This window comes from Hypomesus transpacificus, chromosome 2, assembly GCF_021917145.1.
Source record: "Hypomesus transpacificus isolate Combined female chromosome 2, fHypTra1, whole genome shotgun sequence".
In the NCBI taxonomy this organism is placed as follows: domain Eukaryota; kingdom Metazoa; phylum Chordata; class Actinopteri; order Osmeriformes; family Osmeridae; genus Hypomesus; species Hypomesus transpacificus.
Window position 1 is genome coordinate 13,573,614 of NC_061061.1, and position 27,171 is coordinate 13,600,784.

The 27,171-nt window shown below is 40.9% G+C and overlaps 5 protein-coding genes across 13 annotated transcripts; 3 read left to right on the forward strand and 2 right to left on the reverse strand.

Moving 5' to 3' along the window:
• Nucleotides 1–510: 510 nt before the first annotated feature.
• ccdc105 (coiled-coil domain containing 105) lies at nt 511–3,919 on the reverse strand. 3 transcript variants are annotated; one of them, XM_047031245.1, is made up of 9 exons: nt 3,654–3,919; nt 3,311–3,412; nt 2,904–3,179; nt 2,665–2,769; nt 2,320–2,470; nt 1,960–2,126; nt 1,780–1,875; nt 1,587–1,700; nt 513–1,325 (listed from the first exon to the last, which is right to left on the reverse strand). In XM_047031245.1, the coding sequence occupies exons 2-9, from the start codon at nt 3,311–3,313 to the stop codon at nt 1,128–1,130; spliced, it is 1,110 nt and encodes a 369-aa protein (XP_046887201.1). In that variant the 5' UTR covers nt 3,314–3,412; nt 3,654–3,919; the 3' UTR covers nt 513–1,127. The 3 variants fall into 3 exon arrangements, with proteins under 3 accessions (XP_046887183.1, XP_046887201.1, XP_046887192.1); XM_047031227.1 differs by having other exon boundaries at nt 511–1,325; nt 3,311–3,919; XM_047031236.1 differs by having other exon boundaries at nt 1,317–1,392; nt 3,311–3,919.
• Nucleotides 3,920–3,973: 54 nt separating this feature from the next.
• si:ch73-95l15.5 lies at nt 3,974–10,541 on the reverse strand. 3 transcript variants are annotated; one of them, XM_047031184.1, is made up of 11 exons: nt 10,435–10,478; nt 9,775–9,818; nt 9,377–9,588; nt 8,219–9,222; nt 7,826–7,978; nt 6,889–6,957; nt 6,338–6,487; nt 6,026–6,193; nt 5,636–5,827; nt 4,909–5,100; nt 3,974–4,711 (listed from the first exon to the last, which is right to left on the reverse strand). In XM_047031184.1, exons 3-11 carry the CDS (start codon nt 9,549–9,551, stop codon nt 4,640–4,642), a joined length of 2,175 nt encoding a protein of 724 aa, XP_046887140.1. In that variant the 5' UTR covers nt 9,552–9,588; nt 9,775–9,818; nt 10,435–10,478; the 3' UTR covers nt 3,974–4,639. The 3 variants fall into 3 exon arrangements, with proteins under 3 accessions (XP_046887140.1, XP_046887141.1, XP_046887134.1); XM_047031185.1 differs by lacking the exon at nt 9,775–9,818 and having other exon boundaries at nt 6,026–6,190; nt 10,435–10,541; XM_047031178.1 differs by lacking the exon at nt 9,775–9,818 and having other exon boundaries at nt 10,435–10,540.
• A 724-nt stretch (nt 10,542–11,265) lies between these two features.
• dhx16 (DEAH (Asp-Glu-Ala-His) box polypeptide 16) lies at nt 11,266–20,174 on the forward strand. Of its 2 annotated transcripts, none has more exons than XM_047039386.1 (21): nt 11,266–11,375; nt 11,919–12,122; nt 12,220–12,458; nt 12,826–12,997; nt 13,099–13,155; nt 13,581–13,835; nt 13,964–14,200; nt 14,510–14,701; nt 14,995–15,105; nt 15,206–15,321; nt 15,457–15,667; nt 15,810–15,908; nt 16,249–16,401; nt 16,712–16,852; nt 16,945–17,107; nt 17,487–17,605; nt 17,901–17,968; nt 18,143–18,305; nt 18,963–19,124; nt 19,248–19,421; nt 19,714–20,174. In XM_047039386.1, exons 2-21 carry the CDS (start codon nt 11,925–11,927, stop codon nt 19,840–19,842), a joined length of 3,159 nt encoding a protein of 1,052 aa, XP_046895342.1. In that variant the 5' UTR covers nt 11,266–11,375; nt 11,919–11,924; the 3' UTR covers nt 19,843–20,174. The 2 variants fall into 2 exon arrangements, with proteins under 2 accessions (XP_046895342.1, XP_046895351.1); XM_047039395.1 differs by having other exon boundaries at nt 11,273–11,375; nt 12,829–12,997.
• An 882-nt stretch (nt 20,175–21,056) lies between these two features.
• On the forward strand, nt 21,057–23,014 carry rnf183 (ring finger protein 183). 3 transcript variants are annotated; one of them, XM_047031397.1, is made up of 2 exons: nt 21,057–21,301; nt 21,600–23,014. In XM_047031397.1, the coding sequence occupies exon 2, from the start codon at nt 21,657–21,659 to the stop codon at nt 22,623–22,625; it is 969 nt and encodes a 322-aa protein (XP_046887353.1). In that variant the 5' UTR covers nt 21,057–21,301; nt 21,600–21,656; the 3' UTR covers nt 22,626–23,014. The 3 variants fall into 3 exon arrangements, with proteins under 3 accessions (XP_046887353.1, XP_046887369.1, XP_046887361.1); XM_047031413.1 differs by having other exon boundaries at nt 21,069–21,301; nt 21,629–23,014; XM_047031405.1 differs by having other exon boundaries at nt 21,070–21,301; nt 21,574–23,014.
• A 775-nt stretch (nt 23,015–23,789) lies between these two features.
• On the forward strand, nt 23,790–26,725 carry mgat1a (alpha-1,3-mannosyl-glycoprotein 2-beta-N-acetylglucosaminyltransferase a). Of its 2 annotated transcripts, none has more exons than XM_047031386.1 (3): nt 23,790–24,224; nt 24,743–25,571; nt 25,745–26,725. In XM_047031386.1, the coding sequence occupies exons 2-3, from the start codon at nt 24,927–24,929 to the stop codon at nt 26,441–26,443; spliced, it is 1,344 nt and encodes a 447-aa protein (XP_046887342.1). In that variant the 5' UTR covers nt 23,790–24,224; nt 24,743–24,926; the 3' UTR covers nt 26,444–26,725. The 2 variants fall into 2 exon arrangements, with proteins under 2 accessions (XP_046887342.1, XP_046887335.1); XM_047031379.1 differs by having other exon boundaries at nt 23,791–24,025.
• The last annotated feature ends 446 nt before the right edge of the window (nt 26,726–27,171 follow it).

A 27,171-nucleotide genomic window follows, 5' to 3' on the forward strand; every position in this document is an offset into this window, starting at 1 on the left:
ACTGAGAAGCTGCGACATGTTATGATTTCACTGCACACAAAAAGTAAAAATATCTTTATCCCCTTTGCACACTTAAGTCTTCTCTACCTACCTATCTTCTTTAGAACAGAAAAAATGCTTTTCCAGTTACCAGTGTCCTGGTCTACCTGGGAGTTCACTCTTCTTATACAACAGCTGCAGAGATCTGAAGATAGACTCCCACATACTTGATATTCTCTTGATTACGGTATCTCCCCACCCTAACACATCTGATTAAATTAGGACATTAGCCGCCAAATGAGTTAAGTCATTAATCTGTTGTGGCTACTTTTGAGGATTATGCTCGTGTAAGTGCTATGGAAAACAGATGGAATCATTTACTTGAACTTATCTTTATCTGTCTTTAACGTATTACTGTAGTTTCTGGTTTTGCCTACATGTGTGTCCATGCACAGGTTGGTCCTGTTATGCTCCTCCACAGAAGAAGAGAGCCTAATTAAATTATCCCTTATTTCTTAATGACAGACGTGAAGTTCAGAGGGAGGACTATCAAGTGGCCTGCTGTCTTGTGACTTGTGACTCAAAAGAAAAATGCGAGTACTGAAATTGCACTACCTAGATGACCATATGCAGTATGATGAATCTTTTTAACCTATATTTAAATCAGTAAGTGTTGCTGATATATTAAAGAAGGACTCTTAAAAGTCGCCTTGGATAAAAGTATCTGAAAAATTACAAATATGAGGTAAATGTAGAGGTTTAGGAACTTTAGCTACTCACATTTTCTGATAGTCTCAACAAATAATAGACACTCATTTAACAGCAATACTGTTTATTTCTAGAAGGAATCATACTGTGAGCACAGTAAAGGGGCAGGTGAACACACATTTCTATTCCCTTTCTTTTCTTTTACAAGATGACAACCAGCAAAACCATCTTCTGTGATAGTCAGAGCCCAATTAAAGTTGATTTGAATTCTTAATGTTTGAGACTCAAGATGAAATTAAAGTTCAAATTAAAGTAAATTATAAAAACAAACAAAAACAATCTTTCTAGAAAGTGGAATCAGCTAACTAGATTGATTCTCTTTTCACTTGATGTACCAAATCATGATTCTTTTGTGCAGAAAACATACATATGCAAGTGTCTCAGTACAGGCCCTGTTGCAGGATTTTTGGAACAGCCCGCTGATCAACCAGCTGACGTCTCATTCTCACCACGGCTGAGTCCACTTGGGCTGCAGCCCTCTTGGCATTCAGGTTTTCTGTCAACTGCTGACAAGAGCCCTGCAGCTTTGCAAGTTCATTCTCAGACGACTGCAGGCACCGCCTCAGCACAGCACTGCCCTACAGATCACACAGATAAGGACTTAGTTTCCTGGAGCATGGTGTTGTGATAACCATGGCACGTTCTCTAAAAAAAACAATTTTATGCATTATCAATGATCTGTGTTTATCTGTTTATCGAACGCCAATTGATACAGGCTTTAACCAGGCAAATACTTTACCAAAAAAAAGAATAAATAGAGCCATTACAAATGCCAGCGCTTCATACTATAGAGGGTGTTCATGTGATTTTTGTTGTTGATGTTTTAATATATTAATCACCTGCAGGAGATGAGACGCCTCAAGTAACTGTGTACCAGGGTGTCTGTGGTAAATCTGGACTAGAGGCCTGTTGAGTTTCTCTCTGGACAGTAAATCTCCACTGTTCTTTGGGCCCTGGAAAACACATGGATAACATTAAATTACAATGCCAATCCCTCAGTTTTATCACAATTCCCACTTCTATGCTGCATACCAGTGCTGCATTATGACTGTGGCTAATGCAGTTGAGCTTCCTCTGTTGACGGAAAATCGCCTGTCTGGTTGCTGCAGACATCACAAGGAGGTTTTGCTGTGCAAGAGAATAACATTTAACATAAAGCTGGAAACTGCAATGGATTTTAGAGAAGCTAAATGTAAATTCGCTAAACTGTACCTTTAGGGTTATTGTCTCTGCAATTTTCTTCACAAGACAATCATTGACAGTACGATGTGCAGCCCTTTGTCTGGCGATGGTAGTAGTGATCCTCTGTTTGATGTCCTCCCTCAGCTTCTGTGACTGTTGTACAGCCAATAAAGAAGCCTTCAGAACCTGCATACAATCTGAGACAAGGAATCACATTTCGCTGATATTATTTAATGGTAATTCATTAAATTGCAAATAGGTAGTGGGCTAGCTTCTAATCAGTTGCTGTCTTTTCATGAACTTGCAAGGTACCCAACATTATAAAACTATCTGTACGGGATGAAGCACAATATACTGTGATAATACTTAAGCTTGTAATTGAAACCGTACTTGGAGTGAATGGACCCGCAGGGTCCGGTTTGACGAGTGCTTGAGAAGGAGAGGCTCCTCTGGAGAGTGAGCCGCTGTGTGGAAGGAGCTCCAATACACGATACCTTTCACTGGCACACTCCAGCAGCTGCCTACTACTCTGCCCCAGGATCTACAGTAAAGATGAAGAACGGAAGACCAATCAATACCAATCAAGGTTGACGGACATCACATTACATATTTTAAAGTAAGCAAAGTTAATTGAATGTATCAACTTTTGTAGACGATGAGACATTTTACATTTTGTTGATTTACACTCTCAAGGACACCCAGTGAGCCCTGTTAAAGGAATGTCCATGTCATCACCTGTAGCTGTGCCAATGTGTTTCTCAGTGTGCTCTCCAGCTCTCGTTTCAGCTCTGTCAGCTCCATTTTTTCACACTCCAGTAAGTGATCTGCACCATCTCTTTCCTATATGAACAAAGCAGGTGTTTTGTCAAAACAACAGGAACATCAGAAAAGTGGTATTGGGATTGAAGTTGTAAAATGTTATATACATTTCAACAGTATAGCTCTACACGTTTGTCAGCATTCTTTCTACTCACCAATTCAGTAGAAGCTGGTCTCCTGGTCCTGCCTTCCACACTCCACTTGTTAACCTGTATGTCATGCTTCAGGCTCTGCAGCACTTTCTCTAGATGTCCTCTTTCCCTCTCCAGCTTTGTGGCCTCTTTGGACACCTTGCTTACTTGTCTGCGTAACTGTGCCTCCACCTCCCTCACACCACGCATGTACTCAAATGCTAGGCCCACACTGACTTCTGCACACTGCTCTTGCAGGCTGGGAGGAGGGAACGGGGCCTCAAATCTTGTATGGCGGTACTACAAGGCAGATTGCTTGAATTAATCTCCCATTGATAAAAACATACTGACATTGTATTGTTTCATAGAGGTTACTACTGTAGGCTGTAAGGGGATAGCCAATGCATCGTTTGTGTGATGTTAATTCTTACCATTCTTCCTGTGGTTTGTGGTCTTGTCCCATTGTTCCACACGGGATTCTCAGTATCGCTTTTTTCATTGTTAGAGGCTTTATCAACCGTGTCGCCATGCGCCTGAGAAAAAGTAACGACGTTACAACTCATAGGACGCGTAGGCCTACGACTACCCCACCGTTCAGGATGGGTTTTCCGCACCAAGTTTTCTGCGGCCTGTATAGAGCGCACTGTGCTGTCCCGCCAGGACGGTGGTCCAATTGTTACAGAACCAAGAGCAATCGACTGAATAGGCATCTTGCACTAGGTTGAATCAAAATCTGATTTTACCGCTTCACCTTCTTCAAATTGTATTACTTACTTTTAGTAAACGCAACGCAGGTTATTTGAAAAATTTAAGTTCAAACATAATTCCACATATCACCGCCGGGGGTTTACGACAAGTTTACATGTCGTTTCTAAAGCAACATAACCAGAAACTCGGCTCGGTTTGTGATTGGACAGTGTGTGAAGTGTTGAAGTCGGTCAGTCAGTTCTGGGGTTTCTGCAATTTAATCTGCCAAGATCAAGTTCCTGGAGAGTAAACGCAATGTGAGAGGCACAGCTAACAAATAAGACACTTCAACAACAAATACATTGGGAACATACCTTAAATAAATAATAAAAACACGTCAACCGTCAGAGTTTGGATTAGAGGTGTTTATTTCTCTTGGATTAAAATGTTTATTATTGCACCAATAGTACATTTCCAGTATAATAAACCCAGAATACATATATTAAGCATTATGCAGAGGAGGAGCTGGATTGTACACAAACCAGAATACATTTGTGGGTAAATGTATAAACCTTTTCATACAAATGGTATTAAGCCTGATACCTTGTAAACAAATGTTAAAAGAAAATTTACAACTTTGAACAAAATGACAATGAAAAAATCACAAATAACAACAACTTCATGATTGTGCATGGAACTTGGCAGCATTTAATATACCATACAGACAATGGAGAATCAATTAACAATAAACCCAGGCTTCTGTACATGAAATCAAATGAGTCACACATGATCCCCCAGCAATAGTTGTATTTAGGCCAAACATTTCCCCATACTCCAAATGCTATGACTTATGACACGTGAACAATTGAGCAAATTACCAAATTTTCCCATTGGTCCATGCCAAACAAAAAAAGGGGAAGTTGCCAATGCAACCTGCATGCTAGAATGAAACAAACAAAAAAACGAATGTGATCAACCACAATGTTAACTACCTCTGGTGCAAAAAGTGCAAGTAGTTTGATTTTTCTTTCCCTCGTTCTGTCTCATAAGGCCTGTTTCACGGCAGTCATTGTTCAGTTGTTCAGAAGGTTCTGCTGCAGCTCTTGAAGCAAGTGATCCCGCTCCTCAGAGTCCAGGAGAACTTGCTGATAAAAAAAGCCGTAATAATCATTGTCACCATGTCACAATATTCTTGCACTACCTTATGGCTAAAACAACCATTATGTATTTGGAGTGATCTAACTGGTAATAACTATTGCCACTAGGTAAGGTTAGGTTAAGGTCACTTTAAAGGGGGCCACATTAGGAAATGTGTAGCAACAGGTCTTGTACATCAACATACCTCAATAAGCTTGTTCCTCATCTCCAGGCTGTCCTTCAGTTTCCACTCTTTCCTCTCCCTGTCCTGCTTGTCCTTCTGCCAGGCTTTCTCCACCTCCTTGTTCTCCTTACATCTCTCCCTCAGCTTATTTTGAGTTTCGCAAAGCTGTTCCTTTAGAAAGGACAGCGTCTTACTGTGGGTTTCCTGTTGCTCCTGATGAAAAGAAGACAACATAATGTACAATGGCTCAGAATGGGTTTTAGTAAAATAAATTACAAAAACTAAAATATACTAAATACTTTACTTTAGATTACATTGGATGGTGTTGTCTTATGATTTGACCCTGTAAAAATATAATCTAGCCAACCCAGACACAGTTTCTTTTCATAGTGGCATTACATACACCCTGCCTTGTCAAAGGTCTGCTCAACAGCAAGGTGAAATTACATTACATTAACTGGTCTTTCCCACTAACAGCCGTTGGCTTGTAAGCCCACAGCCTGGCTGTGGTTTAGACAGGGTCATCATTGTTCTCCTGCACCTGATAGCTGAGATTCACATACTCTGTAGTGTGGCTAGTAAATACAGAATACAGTAAATATTGAACTTTCCTCAAACTGCTGCTCTACGTTTACCATGCACCTTTTGTACGCCCCATGTGCTAAATGAATATGTGTAAATGTGTAAATATTTTGAGTGCTGGGTTACTATGCTGTGAAATTCACTTGGTGAAACAAAGATTCCTCACCTGCACCATGTTTTGGTAGTCATTCAGGGCAGTGGTGAGCTTGGTGACCTCTTGACACAAGGTGGCACTCTGCTCAAATCTGCCCTTGATCCAAACTGTGAGAAGGGCCTCCTTGTCTTGTAGCTGACTGGCTACAGCCCCCTCAGCCCTGCCCCCTGACATTCCATGACCAATCACAGAATCAGAAAGAGCCTGGGAGGATATACAACAGAAAGAAGAGGAAAGAAATTACCTTGCAGTGAGTGGTTTTTGTATATAGATTTCAATGGAATAGGAATATAACTCAAGATATCAAATTAGGCCTAAGATTATATGGATACAATAAAAACTCTATACTGGATGCGTTTTCACCATCCATTTGGACAAGATTTGCAGAGATAATTCTCTCACCTGCACATCTTTCTGACAGCTCTCTAGCACCTCCTTCTGGTAATGCAGAAGTTCTTCTTTCTCCTGGATGACTGCAGACAGGGTTTGCTCTCTCTGTCTCCAGACCTCCCTCTCTTTCTGAACTTGCTTTTGCATTTGTTCCTTCTCTGCTAGCTCTACTCGCAACTCCTGTGGAGAAAGACCTTGGCAGTAATTCTAATGGAATTAAGGATGTCCAAATTGTGTGAAATTCTAATTAGTGATGTACATAAAACATTTTTTAATCACAAACATAAGCTGTACATGTTTTCTCATTTGTGTCATTGGACTTACATTTATGATATCTTGGTTACAATGGAGCACAGTGTTTAGTATGTTGATGTCCATTTCTTTGTCCTTCCCAATCTTCCTAAGTTCCTCAATCTCTCCATCCGTTCTGTTGTCCCTCTCACTCATCTCTGACTGTAAAGACTCCAGAACTTTCTAGAGTGGAGCAACGTAGAATAAAACACGAGACTAGTAAAACGTTCAGTGCATTTGGACAGAATACAGACCTCATCACTTATGCTACATTTAAAGATGTTGCAGCCTCTCTCTAACATTGATTAGGTAAATTGATTACTCTTTATCAGTCTATCCATAGATGAATAAACCACAATGCCAAAGTAATACCGGGCTTTTAGAAATAATTTGAACAAAAAACTTGCTGAAAAACCACATTTACATGCTATAAGTATTCAGACCCTATTAAACTCATCACTTAATAGGTGTTAAATGTAACTGATATGATTTGGAAATAAAACAAATAGTCCAAGTAATTCTCCAGCCCAGGACAGGTATTGTGTCTGTGTGCATGGCTAGGCTCCTCTCATATCATCACTCACATGTATCATTTGTTCCCTGCTGTGAAGAGTGTGTCTAATGCTGTGGAGCAGCAGGTCCCCACCTTCAGTCTGTGACAATTGGATAAAAAAGGGACAAAAGCTAATTAATGAACAAACTACTTTTTATGGAGAGATTATAATTTATGAAAAACAAAAGAAAATTCAAAAGAGAGGACATTTAAATCAACACAACCCTAACTCTATAGATGCACAAACAAAATGTTTTATGATATAGCCTACATTATGTTTTTAGTACAGTAGACTAACATAGCTACAGTGTTGAAACTGATGTGTGTATTGCTGTGTATTGGAATGAACCTTGTTCATGGATAGGTGCTTTAGCACCTATAGCTTTCTTACAATGGAGATGTTCTCAATGGGACACACTACACACTAAAAGGTTGAGAAAATAACACACATTTCACAGGAAATGAAAAAGTAATACACTTTTCATTTTATCAAACATTTCCATGATGTGAAAAAAAGGGAGGATGCAAGATCAAAACAGGCCACAGAGCAACTGAGAAGCCTGTTAAAGATATGAGAAGCCTACTGAGCCCTGGGCTAACGTGGGAAACATTCCAAAGTAAGGAGTGTGAGATTATTAAAATGCACGGTAAAATGACCCGCCCTTACACCATTACAAGCAACACACCGAGTTCCTTGCATGAGTCCAGGTATATTTGTGCTTAGTAAACACATTGTTTACAACCTAAACCATGCTACTGTATGCATTTCTCCATATGCGCAGGGTTAGGGTTGGCCATATTTTCATTGCACCATCTGATCAAACCAGTTTCTGAAGAGCATAGAGACACACCCATTCCAAAGACATTGAGTCTATTTTAGCAGGCTTCATATGAAATTCAATTATGTCTTAACAGGTTGCATATTTAACTGAACCTATCAAACAACTCTTCACCCATACACTGCTTACTGTTTCAGAATCCACAGATTTGTTGTCATCACTATTGGCTGTAGGTTTCTGTCCACGTTTCAGCTCCATCTCTAGAGTGTTGATACGGGCCATGGCCTGAACCAGCTGTCTTCTCAACTGGCTGACTGCAAGATGCATTCTACCTGTTATGTGCTAAATTGAAATAAAATTCATGAAAGTCTTAGTTGACAATGAAATATATCAGTTAAATAACCACTGCTCTTCTGATATTTGTTCTGGCCATAAAAAGTAATGGATGACCTAATACACTGCTCACATTGACTGTGTCAATATTTACATTTCCGTGACAGATTGGAAACCTGCAGATAAGTGCTATGATTCTATGATCTAGTGTCGTGTTGGCTTTTGAGGCATTACAAAAAAATAACTCACCTCTGTATGTAAGGGAATAAACTCATCTGTTAGAAGATCGCTTCTCTCTCCATTCAGTTCATCTACGTTTTCTTCATCCTCCCCGTCTCCAAAATTCAAAGCCCTTGTCACAATTGGTGATGACACCTCTTCAGCCTCCCCTGTATTTCTCTCTTCCTTCCTTTCCAAAACAGGGATTCTACTTCCTGATGGTGAAGTGACTGGCTTTCTCTCAATACTCTTCAGATCTTGAAGCACCCTTACTAGGTTGAAAGACTGATCAACACACCAATCCAAACAATCATTACCATCTAGCGAGTCCACAGATTGGCTGGACGAAGGCACTTGTAAAGACAGGCTGGACCCGACCAGTGAAGCTGCGCTGGAACTGAGTGAAGGCCTTCTTGACCAATGAAGAGGCATGCTCTGTGACTTTACTCGTGATGAGGCAAATGGGGAGAAGGCTTGGAATGGCAGGTAACGGGGAACGCCACAAACAGACTCATAATCTGAATCAGAGACCCTCAGTGAATCACATCCCTCGCAATTTTTACCTTCCTTGCATTTTTTACCGGTTCTCCTGAAAAATGTGCACCGTTCCCACTTCTCAGACCAGCATTCAAACTCTGAAAGAACCATATTCTCCGTAAGCATATCTCTGTAACCCTCTTTCTCCTCCCCTCCATCCTCTTCACTAGTGTTGCTCTCAGTTCTGAAGCCATGAGGGTGGTGCTGGCGGTATGCACTGCGTACCCACTGTCTGATCTTATCCCTCTCCTGGTACAACTTCTGCAGCCTCTCAGATGACAACACTCTCACTCTGGCTATCACTGTGTCAAATTTGAACACTCGCTCTAAAACTGACACACATTTTCCGCACAAAAACTCCTCTTGTCCGCTGCCTCTGGGTACAGACTGCCCCAATATGTGTGTGAGTATGGACAGAAGGTCTATTCCTTTAGTAGGGGTGAGCGAGGTATGGAATTTTGAGATGGAAACTGAGGACGCAAGAGATGTAGTGCTACCTGTGAGAGGCGGGGGGGGGGGGGGGGACATTAAAGATACACATGCAGACATTAAGGCACACACAGACACCCCTACTTTGTATATTGAATATTTGTTCCCTGGTTGGCCTGGTATGTATATCCTATTTTATGTTAGAGTACAGTGCACACTCACCCCAGGGGCTGCTTTGAGATGACTTTGAGACACTTCCTCTGGAGAGAGACTCTGTAGGAGTCTGGGGACGACCACCACCTCTCCGGTCTTGGCCTCCATAGAGCCATCGCCTCTGGTTACCCTGGAGACCACCCCCACACACCCGGCAGCACTTCATTCCGCCTTTACAGGACATTGTGACAGATACCCCCTCCAGGTGTACATATAATGTTCTGGAAAACACAGTGAAAAACCCTCAAATGGAAGTCCCTTAAAATTGTAGAAATGTACTTTATCCATTGTTTTATCTTGTGAGCAAAAATGGAAGGAACATGAAGAATTAAGGTTACTGGTTGCACTAGTAGTGGGATTATAACTACCATGTTGAACTGTCAAGTCAGAACTGGCCTCACATTTACCTTTAAGGCTGCTTTCTGCACAAGTCTACTCAGACTGGTTGCCCCTGAAGATCAACAAACAGTATGCGCAATTGAACAGCTATCAAAGGACAAGGCAGCAAACGTCGACCTTCAGTCACGCTGACAGAGATTTTCCTAAACTGCTAAATGAATCGCGTTGCCTTTGTTCACCTTTGTGTTTATAGCCTACTTGTACTTTGTACAAATTGTCTTTAACATTTTATAGTAAGACTGTAAGATGTTGTACGTTTCCCTATCATACGGAGTGTGCAGAAATGATGACTTCGCATTATAGCCTACCATAGCCCCATTTTAAATGGCATAGGTGTAGCGACTTCGGTATGTCAGATTGCCATGAAAGTGTTGTCCAACCAATGTTTGTAGTTTGGTTCGTGATAACTTTAACCATATACAGATTTTTCGATCATATCGTACACCAGTCCGCAATTCAAGTTGAATATCAAAGTTTAGGCTATAACTTAGATTAGCCAACACCGCAAAAAGTCAAATCTGGCTCGGCGGTCTCAAATGTAAACGTGTGCCTCCTAAGCTTGAAAGCAAACGTGTTGGCACTTTTACATTTGATTTACTATTTATAGCCTTCTAACACATATGAAGTATATGAAACACATTATGAAATATTTTGTAAAAGTTTCTTACAAATGACAACCAGGAACTTCTCGCGCAGCAACACTGGAGTGAAGAGTTACCTCAGTGACGTCATAGGTTATACCTGGGTGTTTTACCGTCTGTCACTGTGTAAAACACTTGATAGCTCTTTGCGCAGATTTACATTATAACAAATGGTAATACAATAAATCCTAATTTATGTTTTTTGTTATAAAATAGTATTACATAAGTTTCACACCTCTAGCATTCCCTTCAGATCTTCCCATTTTTGTATGCCAATGAACTGGAGTTTTAAAGCATCTGTGCGTTGCTTTATCTTAGGCTACTATGCAATAGCTTACGCAAAATCGAGAACGTGGCTTTATTTAAACTAACAAAAACAAGTGACGCTTTCATGTTTTCCAATAGAACTATGAAGAAGTCAACCCGTTATGTATTAGCCTATACATATATTACGGCTGTCAAGGAATCAGATTTAGAAGTTGTTGGCTGAGCCAAATACATAATTATATTAACACATTTCAATCGGCTGTCGCTTACTACTGTTAACTAATGACTTGCACTGGTAGAACTTTAGTGCAAAAGCAATGTGCTGTTTTAATCTCGTGTGGTATTGCTCACTGATTCCTCACCTTCATGAGTCAATTTTATCGAGGGGGCACAAAAGTTAGTTTTCTTAGCAGACACTATATACACATTTTCATTAAATATATCCTTAATTTAATTGTTTTATTTTTTTTATATATGATTTTACCTATATCCTGTGTAGTTTTCAATAATTTGGTAGAAAGAAAGAGTAAATAACGAAAAGTACATTCACGTGACCTTTATTTTGAAAATATTGGATGACATCAACCGGAAATGAGATTCCGTAGTGAGTTTAACTTCCTTTTCTGTGGGAAGCAAATTGATTTTTTTTTGTATTAAAAAAGTAATCTCGAACTGGTTGCTCTGGGACGTTTATCTATAAGGTACCAGACAACAAATAATTATACCCAATCAATTATGAATGATATACATCCTTGACACAGCATTCTACTTAAACATGAAAACTTTTTTCCCACGTTTTTTTTCATGTTGTGCTAGCTAGCTAGCTTCTTGACTGGTTCTGTTTACTATTACAGTACAGTATACTAACTGACGACGAAACGCAAAGACCACGTTAGCAAGCTGTAATGTTATTAGCATCGAGTCGTGTTCATAAAACAGACTATGCACCATACATGTTAAGCGTTAGACTTCCTAATTTGTGATGGTTTAGGTGGTTAGCTAAAAAGACAGCCATTTATATGTAACTTTAATTTGAATATAGGAAAGAAATAACTAGCTACCTTTGTGCACAGGCTTCAGCTACCAAATCTAGTACCTAATGTATAGGGACTTAGACCTTACACTCGCTTGCTAGCTTCTCGTGACATGATTGAGTTCTACATTTAGGTAATGACTTGTAGTACGTTGTACTAACTGCAATGTACTAAGCTGTATTTATCATATTCATGTTATTTCAACATTAGGTGAAAATGGCCAATCTAGAGCAGTGGGTAAGCGATAATCTCCATGACATTCTCGGCCTGAGTGACAAGTATGTCTCCCAATTCATGATCGGTTCTGCGAGAAAATCCTCAAGCCACCAGGACTTTGTGGCTCGCCTCCAGCAGACAAACACCATTGACATTAATCAGAGAGTGATTGCTTTTGCCAAAGAACTCTATGATAAGGTAATAGTGTTTGCTTCCTTCTTTTTGCATTTGTTTCAGAAAAGATCAACGTGATTGATAATTGTCCTTAATAAAGATTTCCATTAATGCGTTCCAGATTCCTCGGAAACAACCTGTTGAGAAACCAGCCAGAGCGATTGAGAGACAAGTAATTGAGATGGAAAAAAAGAATCTGACATACACCTTACTGGAGGACAGCGAGAGTGATGGAGAGCCTCCAACAGAGAAAGAGAAAGAGAAAGGGAAAAAGAGTAAAAACAAAGGAAACAAAAGAAAACACATTAGACAGAAACAGGAGGAAAGAGACTCTTCGAGTGAAGAAGACATTCAGAAAAGGTAAGGTCAAATATGTTTGGGCATTATGTAGCTTCAATCTCTGTTCTGCTTGAGTGCAAGTATTTGAGAAAAACAGTTGGATTTTTATGCTTTTATTAGGCATATTCAAATTTGGCTTTGCAACCCCAGCAGACAGACATATGTTTGTATTTGCATTCAATAAAAGTTGGTCTGACCAGTTACACTGCAGGAAACGCTGTCATGTGTCACCTAGCTGTTGTTTGGTCACCTAGCGGTTGTTTTGGTCAACTTGCGGTTCAGTTAGACAGAGAGGGTCTAATTGAGATAATACCCATTGCCATTGTCATTAGCTTTTCTATAGGTATTGATCGATGTGATTTGTGTATTCAACTTGCTTTTATGGTAGAAGTAATGAAAGTGAGAAGACAAACAAACAAGACGATGACGAAGAGGAGGAATGGGAGAAGGAGGAGAGAGAGCGGCTGCAAGATCTGGAAGAAAGGGATGCCTTTGCTGAAAGAGTGAAGCTGAAGGACAAAGATAAGACACGGAACATCATGGAGAGGACTGACAAGAAGGTGGGGTTGGAATGAGTTACAGAACCAAAGGACTTGCTTCCTGCTGTATTTATTTGGTTTCTGTATTTGAAACAAACTTATGTCTGTGATCTTTTCACCAGGCATATGAGGAGGCTCAGAAGAGACTAAAGTTGGCAGAGGAGGATCAGAAAAAATTTGTAAGTGATGTGTTTGAACAACAGGGTGAAAAGAAAATCTAAGTAAATGTGTTCATGGATGGAAGTTATTGGACGTGGAAATTTGTGTGGGGATTTATTTGTAGTGATGAAGAGAATTGAAGTCTGCGCTGAGAAATAATTTGGAAGATGGTGACATAAACAGCATTAATTTACACATTATAGTACATTTATGTTGGGAATTACCATATGTAAATAAAAAGCACCAACACTTCTGTGGACAGCACCATAACTAGCTCCACCTACTCTGTTGCTAACTTTGCAGAGGCCACACAAATACACCTGAGACGCCAATACATTTCCCCAACGTGTTTTATTTTTGAATGCTGCAGCGAAAATATCGTAATCAAGATGGTGACCTACAAGTTAACAAATTCCCGCCACTGCCTTTCCCATTTTTCTCTTAGCTTCCAGAGCTGAGGAAGAAGTCACGTTTTGAGTACTTGAGTAAAAGAGAGGCAGAGAAGCTGGAGGACCTGGAGGCTGAGATTGCTGATGATGAATACCTTTTCTCCAATGACAACCTGACTGACAGAGAGAGAAAGGAACTGGATTACAAACGCACCATCCGAGACTTGGCTAAGGACTACAAGCAGGCCGGAGCCAGGGAGAAAGAGGAGAGGAAGAACCGCTACTACATGCCTGAAGAGAAGAGGAGTAAGGTAATATGGGGGAACAGTTGAATGCTGGGCTAGGTTCGGGTACACTAATCATTCTTCATCGATGGAGTGTTGGTTCACTAGTGACTTCTAGTTCTGTTTCCCATTTTCTTTTTTTGTCTTTCTCCCAGACGGTGCCTCAGAGAGACATGGAGCTGGAGTTGGAGATGCCTATGGAGATGGGAGGGGAGCAGGGCCGGTGGGAAGAAGAAAGGCTAAAGACTGCCTCCCTCAGCTTTGGGGCAAAGAGGGAGAGGGAGCGAGGGATGAAAGAAGAGAAGGAGAAGTATCAGCTGATTCTAGAGGAGGACGAGATGATCAACTTTGTCAGCAGTGCTGTCACAATGAAAGGAACACTTTCAGAAATGGTATTTTTACTTTCTTTTATAAAATGCTTGCAGTTTTATGAGAGGAATAGAATACCCTGCTATGATCAAAATATATTTACATATTGCCAAATGCACTTCTACACCATAAGAATGAATCATTAATAACTTCAAAATAATAATAATGATAATAAATTCAAATTTGTCATTATGCAAGTTTTTTTTCTTTGAGTTTTGTCCATTTTGTTTGGTCCACTTTGTGGAAATTGTTGCATAATGGTTCTCAACAGTTTTGCCATTATTTGACACAATACCAGTTGAATAACATGCATGCATCCTGTGTGTCTTTAGGAGGACAGTACCCCGGCCTTGTCCCAAGCAGAGGTGCAGAGACAGTCAATCCAGGAGGTGAGACGGAGCCTGCCTGTCTTCCCCTACAGACAGGATCTTCTGGCTGCCATCAAGGAACACCAAATCCTGATCATTGAGGGGGAGACGGGCTCTGGAAAAACCACCCAGATCCCACAATACCTAATGGAGGATGTGAGTTGATGCATCGCTTGAGTTAGGGTTGTGGTGGACATTTGAATTTCCTTTCTTTCAAGGCTTTGGACAAACCATAACTTATCACAGAATATTAGAGGGGCACCCACTAATTTAATGAAATATCACCGGATATTCAAGATGGTGGGTGCTTCCCTACTCCAGCATCAGTTCTACCAGTGCAATAGGTTATCTGGGGCTCTGCTTAAGATGTTGGATACTACACATTATTATAGGTTTTTTACCAGTGTACACAGTTTTGTTTCAACTATCTGCCTTACCTTTTCTCCTAGGGCTATAATGAGGGTGGAATGAAGATTGGTTGTACTCAGCCACGTAGAGTAGCAGCAATGTCTGTTGCAGCCAGAGTTGCACAGGAAGCGGCTGTCAAACTGGGCAATGAGGTGAGTTTATCTCTCTTTCTCTACTGAAATGCTTTGTATATGACAAAAGGCCTATATTAAGATGAAGACAGGTTAACAGTATCCGTCCTGTCCTCCTCAGGTGGGCTACAGTATCCGTTTTGAGGACTGCACGTCAGAGAGGACGGTACTTAAATACATGACGGACGGCATGCTGCTGCGCGAGTTCCTAACAGAGCCTGACCTGGCCAGCTACAGGTGCTACCCCTTGTTTAAGTCCTGCAAAGTCTGAATTTGGGTTCAAACTTTGGGTTCAAATTTGGGTGTTTCTTTTTGTTGATGATTTTCGTTTGAGGTAAATTTGTGATTTTCTTTGTCACCTTATCCTTGCAGTGTGGTCATTATTGACGAGGCTCATGAGAGGACACTGCACACAGATATCCTGTTTGGTCTAATCAAGGACATTGCCCGGTTCCGACCGGACCTTAAAGTGTTGGTGGCAAGCGCCACTTTAGACACAGAACGGTTTTCGTGCTTCTTTGACGATGCGCCCGTCTTCAGAATCCCTGGCAGGAGATTCCCAGTAGACATCTTCTACACCAAGGTATGCATCCTTTTCAAAACAACCGTTTCAGTCACAACACCAAGCTACTGCCAGATACGACTTTTGACCCCATTCCATATCTGGGTCAGATAGAATTTGTGTGATCTACACCTGATGTGAATGTATTCCCCTGGTTCTCCAGGCCCCTGAAGCAGATTACCTGGAGGCCTGTGTGGTGTCAGTGCTCCAGATCCACGTCACGCAGCCCCCTGGAGATGTGCTGGTTTTCCTCACTGGACAGGTATGGCATTTCCTGATTTCATAATCATGTCATATTTGAAATCATTTCAGAATCGTATTTGTCATACTCACCGAAGGTTTTCTGTGTGATTATCCATTCATCTTTAATCAAACGAGTGGCCGTTGGCGGTGCTCTCAAGATCCATGGCTACTTCGCTTAGCGCAGTCTTGTTTCAGCTTCATACTGTGCCCTGCTGAGATCATCGCACCACACAGACAGACACGCACACAATCAAGAGATTCCTGCCTTTATCGTTAGCTCCTTTAACCAGTGTATTATGCCAAAGTGCAAAGGGCCACTATTTTCTGACAATATATATTTCTCCCCCTCTATGCTTTAGGAGGAGATTGAGACCTGTTGTGAGCTGCTGCAGGAGAGGTGCAGGCGCCTGGGCTCCAAGATCTCTGAGCTGTTGATCCTGCCTATCTATGCCAACTTGCCTTCTGACATGCAGGCCAAGATCTTCAATCCCACTCCCCCTAACGCACGCAAGGTCAGAAAACAGCTATTTTGTTTTTGAAACTCTGACTTCAGTCTTGATCCTGTATATTTTTTGTGTCAGTGTCTTTGTACTTGTCATCACAAGTGGAGACAACTGACCACCAAAACCCCTGATCGAAGACATAACAACACCTTATATAAAAAAACATGAAGTTTTTATTTTTATTTTTACGAAGAACAAAGTTGACTGGTTGGCTGCTTTGCCATACTGTACAGACATGTCAGGGAATGATTTGATGAGTTTTGGTTAATACACATTCCCTTGACCTTGTATCCTGTGTATATTATACCTCTGTACTAAGGTGGTGGTGGCTACCAACATCGCAGAGACCTCTCTGACCATAGATGGCATCATCTATGTCATTGACCCAGGCTTCTGCAAGCAGAAGAGTTACAATGCACGCACTGGAATGGAGTCGCTAATAGTCACGCCCTGCTCACGGGTAATTTATTATCTTTCAATTTTTTGGGGGGTATTTTTTTTTATTTTTTTGTACTTGTTTTTGTTGACCGACTGTATTGGACTCATCTTCAGGCCTCGGCTAACCAGCGAGCGGGAAGGGCAGGCAGAGTGGCTGCTGGGAAGTGTTTCCGTCTCTACACAGCGTGGGCTTTCAAACACGAGATGGAGGAGACCACTGTTCCTGAGATCCAGAGGACTAACCTGGGAAATGTAGTGCTGTTGCTCAAGAGTCTAGGTATGGCACTTTGGATGTTATGGGTTGCCTTGTTCATTTGGTTCAATTTATTAAATCCACCACGTGTGACAAAAATATTTCTCTGGTCGGATTATGTGTGTAAAATGTGTGTGTCTGGCAAAATCAATGTACTGCTCATCATCGGACTAATACTTTCCTCACAGTGAAGCATGGTAGTGGCAAATTATGCTATGGTGATGTTTATCACTGGCATTAACTTGTCATGATTGGTGGGATAATAAAGAGAGCCAACAATTGAAAGATCCTAAAATAACCTGTTCTAGAGCTATAAAGTACTGAATTATTTGTGAACTGGATGGACTTATGGTTCACTATTAAACAATTTTCTGTTGTAATATATTTATGCTCTTTCTTACAGGCATCAATGACCTCATCCATTTTGACTTCATGGACCCGCCCCCTCATGAGACCTTAGTTCTTGCTCTGGAGCAGCTCTATGCACTAGGTGCTCTCAACCACCTGGGAGAACTCACTAAGGTACCTGCCCCTTACCTGACTTTGTGACCAATATTAAGGTTTAGCAACAATGCTTAAGGGTTTTTTTTGTACTGGGGAAAATGAAAAGGATATTGTTTTTGAATCTAGTCCAACCACAGAGAATCTGCATGAGTTCTAGAATTCACCAGCAGGTTAAATCAGGTTTTGTTTATTCCATTCACAATATGATTATGAAGAAGGAAATGGAGGTTAAAAGCTTTAAACTGAGCTGTATACGTTGAATATTTTATGAAACTGTTGTACCAATGTGTTTGTGTGCATTCATCTTTTCCAGATGGGCCGCAGGATGGCTGAGCTGCCTGTTGACCCTATGCTCAGCAAAATGATCCTGGCTTCTGAACAGTATGGATGTTTTCTTCTTACTAACCTTGTTAATCAGCCTCTCTTTCTTTCCACTGCCCCATCCACTCCTCTCCCACACCCTTTCAGCTTTTTATGTTAATTTATTTTATTGTGTATTACAGTATATTTTTTTTCTTTTTTTACTCAACACTCTTCTCTCCTTCCCCTATCTAGGTATAAGTGTTCAGAGGAGGTGCTGACAATAGCTGCAATGTTATCTGTCAACAACTCCATCTTCTACCGGCCCAAAGACAAGGTGGTCCATGCTGACAATGCCAGGATGAACTTTGTGGTGCCAGGAGGAGACCACATGGTGCTGCTTAATGTATACACACAGGTAATTATTGAAATCAGAGTCTTATTGTATCTCTGATGTCAATCATATGTATTCCTTACCTAAAAGGCTTTTAAAGGAATTAATCTACCTTTCATTTATCAACCTCTTCACCAAAAGTAGTGTGTCACCCTAGCATTTTCATATTCACCATGAAATAGGACATTATAAGTCAACCCTAGAATTTGTATATATTCCAGGAAACATGACTTTGTCATTCCCTGTGATAGTCACCTAAAAAATGTTTTTATTAACAAGCAAAATCTTAAACTTGTAACCAGGATTGAAGTAACATCCGTGTTCCTGGGGGAATTTGATAAAGAATTGGTGTCTATGATGTTAGCCAACTAATTCACCTAGCTAGTTATCTGCTGTAGCTTTGTGTTTTCCCAGCATCACCTCCCTTGGTTGGAGGAAAAGGCTTTATTTACTATAGTCAATATACATGTCAAAGTCTAAACAATAACTTTTAATAATGGAAGTTGTCTGAATCCTTTCATCATAACAAGCAGTAATATAGCTGACACAATGCAACATTAAGTTAAAAAAGTGTTTTATATATTGATTATCAATTGACACTATGACAGATTCAGTTATAGTCCTTAAAGATTCTATGGTAGCAAATAGTTGGATCTTCTGTTTGATATTTGTGTCTGTCAGTGGATGGAGAGTGGCTACTCCACCCAATGGTGCTATGAGAACTTCATCCAGTTCCGCTCCATGAAGCGGGCCAGGGACGTCCGTGAGCAGCTGGAGGGGCTGATGGACAGGATTGAGGTGGAGGTGTGCAGTTCCCAAGGAGACATTGTGCCTCTACGCAAGGTGTGTAGAAACGAAAACAAGGAATATGAACACGAAATTGGACGTAGTTTTAATCTAACAGACATGAATGAAATGTAGTTATGACAATAAGTCTTTTGTCTGTGTCCTCTCCCCTTCTCTCAGGCGATAACTGCGGGCTATTTCTATCACACGGCACGGCTGAGTAAAGGGGGCTATAAGACAGTAAAGCACCAACAGACTGTTTACGTCCATCCTAACAGCTCCCTGTTTGAGGAGCAGCCTCGCTGGCTCATCTATCACGAGCTGGTCTTCACCACCAAGGAGTTCATGAGACAGGTCCATATTTGCTATATTAGTAGTGACAGCCTTTTCTTTTAGTTTGTAAATGGTGATTCCTTTACTGTTGTGTTACCATCCACATATGGACCAAATGGTTTTGTGAGCAAAACCGTAGACTCCTTTAGGATTATTTTGCTTGTTGAAAAGTGTTATCGTTGGAATGTATGACCGCAACAGCATTTTTACGTGTCCACTCACATTGTGTACTGTTTTGTCTTATCGGTAGTAGATGGGATTGGGTTAAGATTTGGTCTATGGAAGATAACTCTGTTTATTGTTTTATAAACAGGTCATAGAGATAGACAGTGGCTGGCTGCTAGAAGTGGCGCCCCACTATTACAAGAACAAAGAGCTAGAGGACAGCAGTAGCAAGAAGATGCCCCGCAAGCAGGGCAAAGCCAAGGAGGAGCTGGGCTAAACACAAGACAAGGATGGACTTCTGGCTAGATGGACACGCCCCCTTTTACAAACAACTTGGCAGCTACAGCAGAACTAGTTAATACCATGGGGCCAAATAGGTGTTTCATTGCCCATGTGGATGGACTTAATCATGAACCCCTAATAGAAGGTAGATCAAGTCGACAGCCGGAAAATATTATCTGTGTCTGTCTTGGTTAACTGCCAAATCACTTGATGAAGTGGTGGACGGACAAGGAGCACTGCTTTGTTTTTTGGTCCTCTAAGTTGTTTTGTTTTCTGAAACTTTCTGTAACCTTAAAAATAAAGGTAGCAGTTTAAGTGATGAGTCCACTGCATGAATAAGCATTTCTTTTTTTCTCCATACTTTCATCATGTATAGTGTGTTGCATTTTTCCTCTACCAATTTGTTGTTCACTACCCATACAATGGTGACTTAAACTTGTTGAATTATATAATATACATACTGCACCAACAACATGAAAACAATGTATTTTCCCCAGAGACATGAAGCATATTTAAACATAGTCCACCAATAATAAACATAATTTATTGGTTAGATTATTTTACGTAACTTGTGGTTGATCTGACAATATTTCATTGTTGTTCTTTCCCATTGAATGCAACCCCATACATACCTGACAACATATACATTAAGGTGAACTAATGCCACAAACTGAAAAATGTTTACTGTGAAAAAGTGAATGAAATGAATTTGAAAAACCTTTTCAGGTCAATTATTTACATGTATTGACCCCTGACCTCATGTTGTACAAAGTTATTACAAATAGTTTTTGGTACTGAAATACTTGTATTTTCTCTATCTGTTGTCTTCATTGTTATAATAGCAATTCTCTTTAATCCAGCAGAGAACAATGTAGGTATGACATATTAACCTGTAAGACAGATCCCAGAGTCCCTGTAGTACTAATTTCAAAATCACAATGGATATATAAGTTTAGACGACACATCAGAAGGAAACACAACACAGGTATTTTAGCAGTTCTTACAAAGGATGTGTTCAATATGTGAATTCAAAAGGACATTGGCATTGGAGCCTTCATAATAGTTCTACTACCACCAGATACTGTTGTACTCACAAACACCACATTCAGGACAGGGACAGTAGACTGACTGTCATTTAGACCTTACATTCCACACATACAAAATGAGGCAGAGGTTAAAATACCACACAGACTTGTCTAACTGGTCAGACTGGAAAGTGAAAGACTGCTGGTTAAATAGGGAGGAGGAATATCCAGAGTCACAGTAAAGTCTCAAGTAGACAGAGCTGGCGGAGGGAACATGCACACTCAAAGTGGTAAACAGGAAGACATGACCAAGGTGATGTTATGAAGTGTAGTTTGGTGTTTGATAGATTATAAATTACTGAGTGGATCAAATTTACAATGCTGGTCTCTGGATTCCCTGACTGATCTAACTCTCAAACACCTCAGCAGGTCAGTGTATTTGTTTATATAACTAGACATTTAAGGTTTGGTGTGTGGTTTATTGTCATGGTCATGAGATGTAAAAAAACATTTGACAGTGTCTAATAACTGTAATGTTGTACAGTATCTCTACTGGTGTTAAGCACCAGTGATGGCACATGCAAGTCTATGAGGAAACTTGTTACCATCTTAAATGACTGTTCAACACATTTAATTTACTGTAGTCAAGGTACATGTACAGTTTCTCAAGTGTTACAGTAAATCCTGTGTTCTGTCTGTAGACATAATTTATTTGGCTTGCTAACAGGAATCTTCTGACTGACTCCAAAATTTAAGGACAAACTTTCCCTAACCTTCCTGAGTCATGAGTGACAACAGGGATAGAGAGAACGGTGATGGCCGTGGAGCAAAGCAGTTGGCCAACGTCAAGCCTCGACCTGACCACAAAGGCGTATCAAGAGACAAGCATGAGCAAGAGAAGGAGAAACCTCCCAAAGTAAAGAGAGCCAGGAGCACAGACTCTGAGAGACGAGGGAGAGAGGGAAGCAGAAGGAGAACGCAAAACAAGGGCACAGGACACAGGAGGGAACGTGGGAGGAGCGAGGAGGCCCGAAGAAGTGACAGAAAGGAAAGAAAAGTCAGACCTATGGGCTCAGATGCCCCCAAGGATGATGTGCAAGACACTGAGTGTGTGGTGTGCTTCTGCTCCTATGACAATATGTTCAAGACCCCAAAGCTGCTTTCTTGTGGCCACACCTTCTGTCTGGAGTGTCTGGCTCGCATAAACGTTTCCTCATCTGAGCTCAAGACCTTGTCCTGCCCAGTGTGCCGTGAGCTCACCGAGCTGCCCCACGGTCGAGACCTGCCCCATCTGGTCAACAATGAGGAGGTCTTCAGCAAGCTGCCTTCAGGGATGCAAAAAGCACTGTCGGTTCGCTTCAAGCGCAACAAGGGCAAGCTAATGCTGAAAAAGCTCCCTCCTGCAAATTCAACCAATCCTAGCCTCACAAAGCAAAATAACACGTCAGTAGATGGTGTTTCCCTCCAACTGGGAACCTTGGAACAGGGAGTTACCTTAGCAACTGTCTTAGACGTGGGTCAGCCCCCAAGCAGGGTCAGGGGTCGTATGCGTCAGCTGTTCCGCTCCGACCAGTGCTACTACTCGGTTGTGGCGTCAGTCATCACCATCACTGTGGCACTGATGCTGGTAGGCATCTTGACCTTTGTGATTATGCCTAGTTTGGCCATCAATCCCGACAGACCTAATCAGACAAATGGCAGCCAATCACCGTCCAGAATAGGAGGTCATCAGGAACATGTCCATCCAGGTTGAGCAGGGACACTTAAAATAGTCTGGGATAGGAGGAATGGAAGATTAAAAAATATTATTTTAGATTGTAAAGACCATTACTGAGTTTGTCTGTGATTGTAAATGGTGTTGGTTTCATATGAAGACATGTAGTTATCAAAAGAAGACACTACTATGACTATGAACACTAAAGTTGGACTCGAACCAAGGAAATGCCTTGACAACATTTGAAAAAACTGATCATGTTGAATGGAATTTGATTTATTTGAGAATTAAGAGCTGAAAGTAGGAGAAGGAGATTCTTCTTAATAACCTACTTCGAACATTTACCATTAACTGTTCTATGTGACATTTACCAGAAATGTAAATGTGCTCAATGAAATTTTATGTTGAAATTAAACATGCCAAGATTATTTTGTTGACTTGGGGGCGCTCATATACACATGTGCACCCATTGGATCTTCATCCCTTAGTTTTACTGTTACTTTAACCCTTTCCTAATGGAAATTCAAATATTGGAACTTAAATACATGAGCTGCTGTCTACGTAACAAGGTATGATAAGAAGTAGTGGTGAAAAGTTGTGGCAGATTTTTCATGATTATAATTTTAATGCTTGCTTATATGCTCAGTAATACATGAACACGTCAGAACACCTGGAAAAGGTAAGGTTTTTCACCACCAGGGGCAAACACACCCGGTGTTGTGACCCCAGATGCACCCCCACCTGGAAAAGCACCCCTCAAGGGAGCTTGCTCACAAACCACTCGAATCAAACAGTGAAAGATATCGCAACCAAACGATTTGGGTTGGGTGCTTTCACAGGTGGGGTGCATCTGGGGGCACAACACTGGGAATTATTCACTACCATACCAAAAATAATTCTTGATATGACGAAATCAATCAGGATTGAGGAGTTTAGTCATGTGTGAGTATCAACCATAGGATAGATTCAGGCATTTTATAGGCCATTTAAGCACTATAATTTGCAACCATTTGAAAGAAAATTTGTTGAAAAACACACACACACCAAACATTTATCAAACTAGAAAGATTCATTGAATAGGCATCTTTTAAGCAAAATATCGTAGCCGCTACTCTAAATTATATATGAACCTTTTGTAGCCTATGTCGTTTTGCATAAAACTGCGTCTGCTGAATTAGTACATGTAAATACATAATGTAGCTTACAATTCTCAACATGACGGGACTTCCTGCGAACATGCGATATACGGAAGTGCAGTGGGTGTCTTCGATGTCTTGGAAAATTAGCAAAGGAGAACATAACAAAATTAAGTTTATTTCTTTTTTTCAACAAAGTAACGAAGCACGTGTTGTATTCTCCTTTTGCTGCCCTCTAACAGTCTGACATGTTGCCATTGATTATAAAAAAATGGCCACATAAGAAACACGCGCGACTTCGAGGTAAGATATCTAGCTAATTTCTCCCTGCCTGGTTTGGATTAGCTCGGTTGATTTTCGCCTCCACTCCCTAGTAGAAGATATCCATATTGTTTGACAGAATTGTTTTACAGTCATTGTGGAGGGTTGGTTTAAGTTCTGTGCGTGTAGCCTATTTGTAGCCACCCACAGGTGATAAACCAAGGATATTCGTCCTATTCAGGTACTGATAAATTTAATCCCACACATTGTTATGACTATCATTTAGGCTATTCATTTTTGCCTTCCGGGAGTCAAATCAACAGCTTCTGAAATTATTTGCCTAATCAATAGTCTGTAAACCAAATTAATCTTAGATCACTAAAGTTAGTCGTTTGTCACAACCTATAATGAGGAACTAAACTCCCAATCCCTTTTTTGTGTTCATCCCTATGGTTAATGTTCACGAATGGCTAAACTCACTAATACATCTCATGATTAAGATTTAAATTTGCAAGTGTTATTTTTGGTTATTCAGTGGTAAATCCCAGTTCTTTTGTCCCCTAGTGGTTAAAATCTTCCTGAAGTGTTTGACAAACGACTCCCTTTTTGAGCTATCCGGATTTACTATTGTGAGGGGATATTTTGCGAAATAATAAGAGTTTTCAAGAGTCTTCTGACGTATGTCGTCATAGGTTTTAACATTTGAGTGTCAGACTGTAGTGTATTCGTAGCTTCACTGTTCTCTTGCTTTTATTTCAGATAGAAGACGATGGCTTGAACTAACCCACTGTCCTGCTTTATGACTTGATCAGTAGGAGCCCTTCTCTTCGGTTTTTCCTTCACACTTGTGTATTTTTTGACTCTGTAATGAAAACAAATTTTGTGGTACAGCTGTACTGTCAAATGTCCACCTGATTTCCCTTTACCCTTGGGTTGTTTGATCATGATTCGTAAAAGAGGCTGCTTAACTTTTTGTGGTGCCTTTTTATTCGTCACTTGGAATGCTATACTGGTCCTTATTCTTTGGGGGCGTGGCGCACCCTCTGGCCAGCTTCATGGACAGGTGGGTGGAGAAGATAAAGAGCAAATTGGAGCCCCAGATGTGGGGGGTTCGGATGTAGCCAGAGATGTATTACGAATGGTTGAAAATGTTGAATCTGAGCTTGAAATGCAAAGAAAGATTCTTCTTCAGATACAGAGTCAACAGTCACTGTGGGAGCCACAGGAAGAGAATGACCAGAAAGACAGTCCTCATCAAGTTGTCATTCCTATATTGGTTATTGCGTGTAATCGGGTCACCATTAAACGCTGCCTAGACAAGCTCATTGAATACCGCCCCTCAGTTGAACTTTATCCAATTATAGTCAGTCAAGACTGTGGACATGCTGAGACTGCAGAGGTGATTGATTCTTATGGAAGTCAAGTCACCCACCTGAAACAACCAGACATGTCTGATATCTCTGTGAGGCCAGAACACAAGAAGTTTCAAGGCTACTACAAGATATCCAGACACTACCACTGGGCACTCAACCAAGTGTTCAAAGTTCTGTCCCATTCCTCTGTGGTTATTGTGGAGGATGACTTGGAGGTAATTCATCTATACTGCTCACACTTCCCACATTTTACAACATGGGACTCAAATTCATTGAAATGCTCAAAACACATAATATATACAGTATATATTTGTAAACACTTAACTTTTCATCATGATGATAGTGTGTATAGTTTTACCAGATTGCTTATTTTCTACCTCAATTGTAGGTGGCACCAGATTTCTTTGATTACTTCAGAGCCCTACACCCGATGCTGAACTTGGACGTGTCACTGTGGTGTGTCTCTGCCTGGAATGACAATGGTCGAGACGGCTATGTGGATCCTGGAAAAGCAGACGTCCTGTACAGAACTGACTTCTTCCCTGGGTTGGGCTGGATGCTGCTAAGGAAACTATGGGTAGAGCTGGAGCCCAAGTGGCCCGCTGCATTCTGGGATGACTGGATGCGCCAACCTGCACAGCGTAAAGGTCGAGCTTGCATTCGCCCAGAAATCTCCCGAACTTTAACCTTTGGTCGAAAGGGAGTGAGTCTGGGCCAGTTTTATGACAAGTACTTGCGTTACATCAAATTGAATTCTAAACATGTGCCTTTCACCAAACTGGACCTCGCTTACTTGGAGGAAAATAAATACAAAGAGCTATTTGAGAAGGAGGTTTACAGTACCCCTTTGGTGACCTATGAAGAGATCAAGCAAGGTCATCTGACTGGAGCAGGTCCCTTTCGTCTGCAGTACTCAAGCAAGGACAGTTTCAAAGTATTTGCCAAAGGTTTTGGCATTATGGAGGACCTTAAGTCAGGTGTACCACGAACAGGATATAGGGGTGTGGTCAGTTTCTTGTACAGGGGCAAGAGAATCTTTTTGGCACCTCTTCCTGGATGGAGCCACTATGATACAAGCTGGAGCTGATAACCAAACGTAATAGCAGGAATGGATGTAAAGATTGTAATTTCAAATTGAGGAACCAAAAAGTATGGCAGTAAAGGAGTGTATATGCGCACCAATGAATGCTTGATAAGATAAATGATGTATGTGCTGAGCGGTTATCTGGTCTTCATTTGTAAACTATAATTACCCTTAATTCTCAGGTTTTTCATCTTTACAAGATATCTATATTTGTATGGATATAAACATCTATAGAAGAGCTAAATGTGTATTAAATAAACACGTATTTTTATATTGCCAATCATACATGCAATTTGATCATGTTGGTTTTATTTGGTCACTTGTGTTAGGTACACATCTCTTGTCTGTGGTGTGGCAGTGCCAATTCACTGCAATGATGGCAACATCTCAGGAGTGGAATTTAGAATTTCTCCCTCTCAACGCTAACCTTGCGAGACAGTTAGATTTGCCATATCACAACCACGCAAGAATCAATCTTGCCAAGCTCCAAGTTATTTGTGCCTGACCCAGAGTGGTTTGGAGCAATGAGCATCCTATGAGCAACTACTGGCAGCTACGGGCATGGTTGAAGCCCTTGATAGATGGTGATAAACAGATGTTTCATCCAGTCACCTGCCAAATATTTCCTGAAAGTGCCTGCCCTTTACCCAAAAGTTTCCAAGGACAACTTCCAAGATGGTCAAGTGTAACAAACCAACTAGCGAGTCAGATTTTATCAACACTGATGTAAG

Coding starts and splice junctions, on each gene's coding strand:
- si:ch73-95l15.5 (XM_047031178.1), bottom strand. CDS start 9,551: ATGTCCTGTAAAGGCGGAATGAAGTGCTGCCGGGTGTGTGGGGGTGGT. Junction 7,979..8,218: donor TTATTCCCTTACATACAGAG/GTGAGTTATTTT, acceptor ATTTCAATTTAG/CACATAACAGGTAGAATGCA. Junction 5,828..6,025: donor GCTGTCAGAAAGATGTGCAG/GTGAGAGAATTA, acceptor ATATCCTCCCAG/GCTCTTTCTGATTCTGTGAT.
- mgat1a (XM_047031386.1), top strand. CDS start 24,927: ATGATTCGTAAAAGAGGCTGCTTAACTTTTTGTGGTGCCTTTTTATTC. Junction 25,572..25,744: donor TTGTGGAGGATGACTTGGAG/GTAATTCATCTA, acceptor CCTCAATTGTAG/GTGGCACCAGATTTCTTTGA.
- rnf183 (XM_047031397.1), top strand. CDS start 21,657: ATGAGTGACAACAGGGATAGAGAGAACGGTGATGGCCGTGGAGCAAAG.
- dhx16 (XM_047039386.1), top strand. CDS start 11,925: ATGGCCAATCTAGAGCAGTGGGTAAGCGATAATCTCCATGACATTCTC. Junction 12,123..12,219: donor CCAAAGAACTCTATGATAAG/GTAATAGTGTTT, acceptor AATGCGTTCCAG/ATTCCTCGGAAACAACCTGT. Junction 12,998..13,098: donor TGGAGAGGACTGACAAGAAG/GTGGGGTTGGAA, acceptor TCTTTTCACCAG/GCATATGAGGAGGCTCAGAA.
- ccdc105 (XM_047031227.1), bottom strand. CDS start 3,589: ATGCCTATTCAGTCGATTGCTCTTGGTTCTGTAACAATTGGACCACCG. Junction 2,127..2,319: donor TGCGGGTCCATTCACTCCAA/GTACGGTTTCAA, acceptor TCCTTGTCTCAG/ATTGTATGCAGGTTCTGAAG. Junction 1,876..1,959: donor CAGAGACAATAACCCTAAAG/GTACAGTTTAGC, acceptor TCTCTTGCACAG/CAAAACCTCCTTGTGATGTC.